The sequence below is a fragment of the Echinops telfairi genome, unplaced genomic scaffold, assembly GCF_000313985.2.
Source record: "Echinops telfairi isolate 266 unplaced genomic scaffold, ASM31398v2 ScPeMD7_7410;HRSCAF=8448, whole genome shotgun sequence".
Classification (NCBI taxonomy): Eukaryota; Metazoa; Chordata; class Mammalia; order Afrosoricida; family Tenrecidae; genus Echinops; species Echinops telfairi.
In genome coordinates this window covers 2,549,314-2,559,179 of record NW_022111310.1, presented here as the reverse complement: position 1 = coordinate 2,559,179, position 9,866 = coordinate 2,549,314, and the positions used below count along the sequence as shown (strand labels likewise).

Below are 9,866 nucleotides of genomic sequence, written 5' to 3'. Positions count from 1 at the left end.
ACCCCCACCCCACCCCCACCCCAGACAGTCCAGTTTCTTGGATTATTTACTCAACACAGACTGAATGAGTAGGGTGAAAGTATGCGGCCCTGACACACACCTGTCCTGATTGTAAATCATGCAGTATTTCCTTATTCGGTTCAAAGGACTGTCTCTTGGTTGGTGTAGCGATTCTATATTAGTACAGGTAAACATTTTAGAATTGTTATTTTTTACAATGTTATCCATAATTTGCTATAATCCAAATCTCTAAATTCCATATCTGAACATTAAAATTATCAAGAGAGGAATTACAAAGAAAGTCCCCCATGTCCCACTGGACTGCTTTTAGTAGGAGCGCCCCAAGACTATCGAAATTTTAGAGATAAATTTATTTAAGACAAAGACTAGGTTACTTGAATGTAACATACCGGCTTGAAGCAGGGAACCAAAAGAGAGGTCTGAGGGGTTGGCCCCAATACCAACTACGTGGACAGCTCCCCCTCCCTCCAGAAGAATTTATTTCAGAGGACAGCACTGAAGCTACAGCTCAGGGAGAGGGACATGTCTGCTCAGAGCACACAGGAGCAAATGAACGGGGAGGAAGCCCACCAAGCCTTGAGGACGATTTCCCTGCCCAGAGCAGCCAATGCACAGAGAGGATCATAGGGCTGGCTCCACTACGAGGCATGACATACCTCATGGACCCATAGCACTACGTGGGGCAACACTGGAGACACAGTGCGAGAACTGTGCCGATCTTACCACACCGAGGTGAAACACTAAGGGCATGCAACAGAGCAGCAAGGGGAGCAGAGCAAGGAAGTCCCCAGGCAATACTACAAATAGACTGTGGGGCCAGGGCATGGCCCCCCATCAGACTCAACCAGAAATCACTCCTAAATATCAACAAACAGCCCTTGAACTATTTACAGGATTTTTTTTTTGTCGTTGGTTTTGTTGTTGCTGTTTTATTTTCTTTTGTTGCTTGTTTTGTTATCTCGGCATGTCTATCTAGATAGATAGGCAGGATAAACAATCTGGAGGAGAAAATAACAGGACCGACGGTTCCAGGGGAACGTGGGGGAGGGGGAAGTGGGGGAAAGGAAGTGGTGTTAACCAACCCAGGGACAAGGGAACAACAAGTGATCCAAAACCGATGGCAAGGGGGGTGTAGGAGGCCTTGTAGGGCTTGATCAAGGGCAATGTAACCGAGAGGAATCATGGAACCCAAATGAAGGCTGAACATGATAGTGGGACAGGAGGAAAGTAAAAGGAAATAAAGGAAAGAGCTAGGGGGCAAAGGGCATTTATAGAGATCTAAATACAGGCATGTACATATATAAATATATTGATATATGAAATATATTGAAATAGATCTATATACATATATTTGTAGGTTTAGTATTTGTGGGGGGAGACCAGCCCCTCACACTATCATGGGTCCAGTAGGCACAAATGTACAGTTAAGATATGTAAAGACTATAGTAAAGTCATAGAGAATAAGAGAGATAGAAGAGAGGTAAAATAAAGGAGTCAGAGACATTTCACGGTAGCATGCTCACCTCAGCCCTTCCACGTGCGGATGCAGGAGGAGAGGAGGGCAGGAGAGAGAGAGCGATTTATTTCTAACCATGCTTATATCTCTTTTGGGGGGTATACAAGCCCCCTGATTGCAGGTAAAGACATACATTACAGGAAGGGGTTGCACTATAGTTAATACAGTAATGGGAGGGGGACGATCTAGGGGTGTGCACGCTATAGTAAGAGAAGAGATTAAAGGTATGAATGTGACAAGATGGGTGGATCCTAGATTCATGGTGGCAGCCTAACCTTGATTGTTCTTGAGCTTGAGACTTGATTTAGTCTAAGCTTTCAGGGGAAGCAAGCCACTGTCCCTAACAGTAGGGAGTGAGCCCCACCAATGGTGGGACAGACAATAGGGTCTGCTTGCTCTGGATGCCTGGAGTCTTCAGGGAGATAACTTGACAATCATTTGCCATTAGTAGCAAGCAGTGTCCTAGGTCTGACATATATTTTGGGGGAAAGAAGGTGGAGAAAAGTCTTTTTATATCCCACAAGTATTGGGGTAGCAAATGGACATTGGGCCTCTACTCAAGTACTCCCTCAATACAAGAATACTTTGTTCTATTAAATTGGCATTCCATGATGCTCATCTTTCTGACACAATCGCTGAAGACAAAGCAGGTGCATAAGCAAATGTGGTGAAGAAAACTGATGGTGCCTGACTATCAAAAGATATAGTGTCTGGGGTCTTAAATGCTTGAAGATAAACTAGCGGCCATCTAGCTGAGAAGCAACAAAACCCACTTGGAAGAAGTACACCAGCCTGTGTGATCATGAGGTGTCAAATGGATCAGGTATCAGACATCAAAGATCAAAAATCACATCACTGTGAAAGAGGGGGGCGGGTACAGAGTGGAGACTCAAAGCCCATCTGTAGGCAACTGGACATCCCCTTACAGAAGCATCTCTGGGAGGAGACGAGCCAGTCAGGGTGCAGTATAGCACCGATGAAACATACAACTTTCCTCTGGTTCTCTAATGCTTTCTCCCCACAACTATCATGATCCCAATTCTACCTTACAAGTCCCGCTAGACCAGAGGATGTACACTGGCACAGATAGGAGCTGGAAACACAGGGAATCCAGGACAGATAACCCCCTGAGGACCAATAATGAGAGTAACAATACCAGGAGGGTGGGAGGAAGGTGGGGGAGGAGAAAGAAGGAACTGATCACAATGATCTACATATAACCCCCTCCCTGGGGGACAACAGAAAAGTAGGTGAAGGGAGACATCGGACAGTGTAAGATACAAAAACAATAATAATAATTTCTAAATTATCAAGGGTTTGTGGGGTGGGGATGGTGGGGAGGGAGGGGGTGCAGGGAGGGAGGGGAAAAATGAGCTGATACCAAGGGTTCATGTAGAAAGAAAATATTTTGAGAATGCTGATGGCAACAAATGTACAAATGTGCTTGACACAATGAATGGATGGATTGTGATAAGAGTTGTAAGAGCCGCCAATAAAATGATTAACAAAAAAAGACGAGGTTACTGAGAAATGTAGAGCTAAAGCATTAGCATTTGGTTATTAAATATTCACAAGATGTTCACTACCTACACTGAACACTTTTTGGTATGTTTGAAGAACTTTTTTTCTTGCATATATTCATACCACACACTCATTTTCATACCCAGGCAAGATCAATTATAGCAAGATGACCCATTTCATAATTAGTAAGAGGTAGAGAAGTAAGTAAGTAGAGAAGCCTTGGGTGAGTAACCCTCACTCCTTGGTTCCTCTTTCCTCACTGGATACCATTGGGGCAGGCTTTATCCACGGAGAGAGGCGTGGTTTGGGGCCCTTCCAGTAGTGGTGTCTTACAAAGCAGAGGTGGCCTCTTCCCATTAGACAGGCCTTCTCTTTATAAAGAATTCCCTTCAGATTTTCAGAGCATCTGTATTGCATTTAAAATACGATTTAGTTTACCAAGATATCTTTCCAAACATTTTTTTCAGAAGAGTTGTTATATCAACAACAGTTATTACACTTCTGTCATTAATAAAAGCAACTGACAGTTATTAAGCCAGTTCAATATGCCAAGTAATGTAAAATTCAATATCTCAGGCACATAAAAAACGCCTTCCTTCTAGAGATGACTTGAATTAAGCATCCCAGAAACCCCAAGAAGTAGATATTAGAGTTGTTTCTGAGGCTTATCTAACTTGTCCAAGGTTACAGAATTAAACAGTGGAAACACTGGGATTTAAACTCCCTTTATTTCAGCCACGGAGCCCTGGTAGTGTAGGGGTTTCGAAGTGGGCTGTGATCCGCATGGGTGGCAGTTCCAAGGGACACAGGCTGGGCTTGCTACTCTTGTAAACAGTTCCAGTCTCAGAAGCCCACAGGGTCACCATGTGCCCCACAGAGGGTCACTCTGAGTCAGTATTCAGCCTGACCCCAGGGCACACCGTTAGCTCGGTATCTCCGACCGGCTGTCCGTTTCAGGAGTGGTTCCTTCCTCAGAAGAACCTTGGCCCTTGTGCCTCTTGGCCTTCACAAACCCATCTGAAGATGAGGTGGTTCCTTTGATTTCGGCTTAATGTCATGATGTCATGGGCCAGTGTTTTCATTGAGAAAAGCTTTGGGCCTTCCTTAGAAGAGTAACAGTGGTATTTCTGGTTGACCTCAGGTCTCTTGTAAGTGACTGGGTGAGCAGAAAAGGGTTCAGATTTCCTTTAAACACTTAGTATGATTCTTCCCTTCCTGTTCCATCTATTTAAGTCTAACTGTGCACATGGCAGGATCACATTATTTTGCAACAGACTCCGGTGGAAAGTTGGCACAGTAGCTCGAAGCTCACACCTGTAGAGCACACCCCAAAATGTTCACATCCATTATTTTCATTTTCACAAGAAATTGTTGAAGCAGCTGAGGCAGGAAGGATATCCCCACTTTGTGCAGACGCACCCGAAAGGCAAGGCGAGGCTCCTTGCCCTGCACCGGGAGCTGCTGAGAGCCGGGCCCCAGGGCCCTTGCCACACCATGCCCTCCCTAGGTAAACAAGGACAGCAGAGCCTCATATGTTGTGGCAGGTGGAACCAAGTGACTACCATCAATAGACCATGCCACACCAGGCTGTGGCCAGAGTGGCTGCCCTTTCAAACATGTCAACCTATTCTCAGGGGACGAGGACTGTCGTCAGCCAATTTGCCACTGCTCACACCTGTGCAGGGTGATAAGGAAAGTAGAATTAGCCTGTGCAGCTGTGGTTCAACCAGATAAAACATTTAGGCGGGAAGTCAAGTGACAAGTGAACATGGGTGTGTGGGTGTGTGTGTAAGTGTTAGTTACTTTTTATATGTTTTTTAAAAGCTCCTAGGCTGCGGGTGGCGTCAGACTAAGTGACAGGGAGGTACTGCAGCAAGATGGACTTAAGGAAGAACAAAGCCCATGTGCAGCTCCCCCAGACACCTGACTCTCATCAAGAGAACCACGCTCCAGGTAATGAGAGAGACCTCCAGAGGTGGCTTTTGGGAAGAACTGGGGCTATGAATACTCTTGCCTAGTCTTGACGGATCTGGCAAAAAGATCAAGATGTAGTTGGTCATTAACTTTAGGTGGGAAGAACTGAGGTGTCTTTTAGCACTAAGATTACAGCAAGTGTCAGAAAGACAAGGGAGAGATAAATTATTGATAAGAAATGTACTCAGACAAAAGCGAATGAAAACACCCAGACTGGATGGTTTCGATAATCAAGTGTACCCACTTGCTCTCAGTGTAGCATTAATTTAACTTTTGGAAACAGAGGTGGCAATGAGTAGCAAGAATTATAATAGTGCTTGTTCTTCTGACTCATGAAGGCTATGCCTAGGTTCTGGCCTAAATCAGCATTTCTCAAGATGGTCTGCAGACTACGAGGCTTTGAGGTGTAGTAAGAGCTGGTTTTAAAAAAAAATTTATGCCATGCTGATAAAACCTATAGACCTCTTCTCAGGACAGAAAATAGAACTATGTGAACTTCAGTACGTAGGCGTGCTCACTTCAGGGGTACTTGTATTTCCACTGGAATGGTAGAGAAGGTGAACATGGCCCTGTTCAAGAATGACACCCTAGTGCTCTCTATTTTTTTCCTGATGAGAATATAACCTTCAAATAATACTTCTCAGCAAGTGATTCAAAATGTGTTCTTTTAAAGATGTCTCAGCCCTGCAGAGTTCCTGGATGGGAGGTTCATGACTTTTAAAGAGGACATATGGTGGAAGGGGGAGAGAAGAATTTAAATCTATAGGATTACAAAGAAAATGGGTATATTAATATGCAATGATCAAAATAAAAACCTTGCGCTATAGCAGTGTGTGGGTTTGTAGATGCATGAGACAAGGACGGTCAGTGATGGGTCTAAGAACCTTTGGAGGGATGTGTACCAACGATACTTTGAAGTGCCTGAGACCATGGTAATGTGATAGGAAAAGCAAGTCTCTGAATGTTTGGATGACAAAGGTGACAACGATCTCTTGCTGACATTCACCATGGAAGGGAATGGTCATTTTAATTCTAGGGTAGTATAAGTAGGGGTAAAAGTTTTCCAGTCTGAGTTCATCAACATAAAGAATCCTTGTCCCAGGGGGAGAAAGGGAGAAATGATCGACGTACAACCCCCACCCCCAGGGAGATGAACAGCAGACACATGGGTGAAGGGAGACAGCGGACGGTGTAAACTATGAAAATTAAAATAATTTATAAATTATCAAGGGTTTATGAGGGGAGGGGAGGGGGGCGGAAAGAGTTGCTGATACCAAGGGCTCAAGTAGAAAACAGATGTTTTAGAAATGATGATGGCAACAAATGTGCTTGATGAAATTGATGTATGGATTGTTGTAAGAGCTTTAAGAACCCCCAATAAAAGGATTTATTAAAATTAAAGAAAAAGAATCCTTGTCCCGAGAATAGGAATTTCCCACGGGTGCAAATGGTTAATGTGCTCAGCTGTTTGCTCAGAAGCACTAGGAAGAAAGGCCTGGTGACGTACTTCCAACAACCCAGCCCTTGAACACCCTATGACCATGAGTCAGCGTGTCCCTGACAACTGGAGGTGGTGTCCTAAAGCTATGAAGGCCACCATGGTCATACTGCATGCTCTGTCCTCTACTCAGGGGTGGGGGTGGGGTGGGGTGTTACACATCACAGGACAGAGGGGCATAGTAATGCCTCAAAGAAATTCTTCATCAAAGACCAAGTCACTCCTCAAACTTGTATGGCAACAGAACCTTTTTATTGAACCTGGAAGAACATAAACCTACGGGAACAATCCAAAAGAAAGAAAAAGCGATATGCATGAGTGTACTTAGTATAGATCTATGCTGGCAAAACATGAGTGGCATATTATTTTTTTCCCTAGTGATATATGATCAGTTTATTGACAACATTATATTAAAAACTCCCCAAAACTATTGACAGGATAGATCCATTGGGAGCAGATCACCTGTAAAAATCTTGCTATAATTGATTTATTGGAAAACCTGTTAACTCCTTACTTAGAGTAATGGTTGATGAACTTGCATCTTATCCTGCTGGGTCAGTGTAGTCCAGTGTCCATCTAATGCTATTACTTAGTCCTTTGTTCTTGCTAGTGACTTGTTTTTAAAGGAGGAATTGGGGCTACAAAATGTTACAATTTTTGCTAGATTTTATAGTAACTGGCATTTTATTTTTAATAGCCTAAATGACCAATACAAGTAAAATACAAGCAGGTAAATGACAATATATAACTTGATTAACTAATGTCACCATTAAAATTATAATTATGAAGATTATAGGAAAATATTTGATATGTTAGGCTTAAAAGATACAAAACAGTAATATGCTATCATTACCCCGAAAACAAACAAATAACTCACTGAAATTGAGTTTATTCCAACCCGGTGACCCATGCTCGGTTTCTGAGACTGTAGATCTTTAAGGGAGCCGACATCTCATCTTTATCCTGCAGGAGCCCCTCCTAGACTTGAACTGTCAGTCTTGTGGTTAGAGCCTAATGCCTTACCCACAGTGTCACCAGGGCTCATATGCTATCATTAAAAGTTTGGAATGTGTATAATACAAGGCCTGGATGAAAATAAATAAAAGAAAGACTCTTGCTGAGAGTAGAAAGCCTCATCTTTCTCCCATGGAGCGGCAGGTGGTTTTGAACTGCTGACCTTGCAGTTAGCAGCCCAACTCGTAACCACTACAGCACCAGAGCTCTTGGTTTATAGCACACTTAGATACAAATACTCCAAAAAGTGTTCCTCACAAGGCTAGCAGAGAAACATCTTAGACACAGCACATGGAGGTTTGTTGCTTTTCCTGATCAATGCCATCGTCACTCACCCCTTTTCCCTGTCGCTCTCCTTTGGGTCCACAGATGTCATTGGCACGCGGAGTTTGAGGAATCGGGAACAGCTCAGGAAAAGAAAAGCTGAAGCACAAGAACAGCAAACTTCGCAATGGCTCTTTGGGTACAGTATCAGTGCAAGGGGCAAGAACCAATACTGAGTGCGTCTTGGTCACCCGCCAAGGCATGCCGCACATTTTACAGACTGCATTTTGTTTCCAACAATCTTGTACACCGGGCATTGTCCCCAGGGGGTGAAAGCTCTTGCCCATAGTGGCATTGCTAGTAAAATGGTGGGGCCACGACGGTATGGTATCCCCGGTCTCTTTTCTGTCAAGTTGCGGACAATGGCATTTTACTAGGGAGAGGCCTGGTGTTCAGCTGCTCCGGTTGCAGAAACGTGGGGGCGACAGTGAGGAAGCCTCCAGAGGGTTCTCAAAGCTTTCTCCGGGGTGCATCCCTGTTGTGTGGATGGGATTCACTGTCCCTGGAGCAAGCCACAACTGTGTCTGTAAATGAGTGACGGGGGAATTTAGGGAGTCTGAAACCCCCCGAGTCAAAACCAAGCCAAACTCCCTGCTTTGCCGTCAGTGCAGTTTCCAAGACGGTAACTCTGTAAGGAGTAGAAATCCACACATCTGTCTCCCACAGAAGGGCTGGTGGATTCCCACCGCTGACCTTGTGGTCAGCTGCCTAACATGCGCCCAAGTCAGAGTCCCTGTAAATGTTCTCTGGATGGGAGTACAGAAGAGGGGTGTAAATCAGGCAGTTCCTGATGGCATCCATTGAGAATATGGCTTTGGGCACAATGACTTGCTTGCAGACACAAAAGAGAGCCCCTCAAGCCAGCAATTATTTCTTGGGGGTGAGCTGGGGTGTCCCGTGTATTGCTGCTTAGCAATGTCCCCAGTAGCACCTAGCACTCTTGCTGTGACCGTTGAAACCCGTCCATATATTGCCAAATGTCCCCTATGGGTCAAAAACACCCCTAGTTGAGAATAGCAGAGCCATGCACCCTTCTCCAGAGAGGGCTTGCCCCCCAGCCCCATGGCTTGATTACTGCACACGCTTCTCTAGCGCCAGGTAGCACCATCCACTCGCTGCCGTCAACTGGGCGGCCACTCGCAGCCACCGGACAGCACAGAGTAGCCCTGCCCTGCAGGGTCTCCAAAGCTGTCATCTTCCGGAAGCCGACTGCCCCATCTTTGTCCCACGAACAGCGGGTGACTTCCAACAACCGCTTCACCCCGGTAGCTCCTGGAGCGCATACATGATTGGTAAACGGAGAAAGGTGTCCGCGGGAGGTGGCAATGGCGTTGGGTCACGGCTTTTCCTCGTCCAGGGCAGCCAGAGTAGCGGGAAAGGGAACGGCTGCCAGCTGGGCTTGCGACACGGAGCAATAAGCAAGATTCCCTGGGGCCGTGTCTTCTGCAAACGCAGAAGGAACGCCCGCCTCCCGCGCTCTCTCCCGGGCGGCCGCCCGCGGCCTGCGCTTCCCCCTCTGGCCGGCGCGGGGCGCTGCGTGTCTCAGCCCGGACTCCGGGTCGGCACCTGCTTCCTGCCCTGGGTGCTCCTGCCCACCTGCCTGTGTGCGCCGCGCAGGCCGTGGCTGCCAGAGCCAGCGACGGGCCGGGGCAGAGCGAAGCCGCGCCAACCCGCTCCTCGGGCACAGCCACTCTAGTGCGTGAGCTGGCAGAAAGCAAGTTTCTCTCCCAACTCTGTTGAAGATGATTGAGTTAATTCCCCTAACTCCATACCCCCGCCAAGCCCCCCAAGATCGTGGCTCCCCATCCTGCCTCCAGGGGCGGGGTGCTTTCCCTGGCTGGCCCTTGTATCCCACATGGGCGTTGAGTGTACACCACCGACTGGCTGGGTCTCCCCCCAGCGCTTGGCCCCTGGGAAGCAGAGGTCGGCACGTGGTGCTTGACAGAATTGGGGTTGTGAGCTTGCTGGGTTGAGTGTATATATATATATATATATATA

The 9,866-nt window shown here is 46.2% G+C and overlaps 2 protein-coding genes across 2 annotated transcripts in view; one reads left to right on the top strand and one right to left on the bottom strand.

Annotated features, from left to right (window-relative positions):
* Window positions 1-9,866, bottom strand: part of ANP32B (acidic nuclear phosphoprotein 32 family member B) — a 275,087-nt gene that overhangs the window by 60,821 nt on the left and 204,400 nt on the right. The window lies entirely within an intron of this gene.
* Window positions 4,936-9,866, top strand: part of HEMGN (hemogen) — a 10,079-nt gene continuing 5,148 nt past the window's right edge. The window contains exons 1-2 of the mRNA XM_045296650.1: window positions 4,936-5,011; window positions 7,914-8,007. Coding sequence (XP_045152585.1) covers window positions 4,936-5,011; window positions 7,914-8,007 — 170 coding nt within the window. The remainder of the gene's footprint in view (window positions 5,012-7,913; window positions 8,008-9,866) is intronic.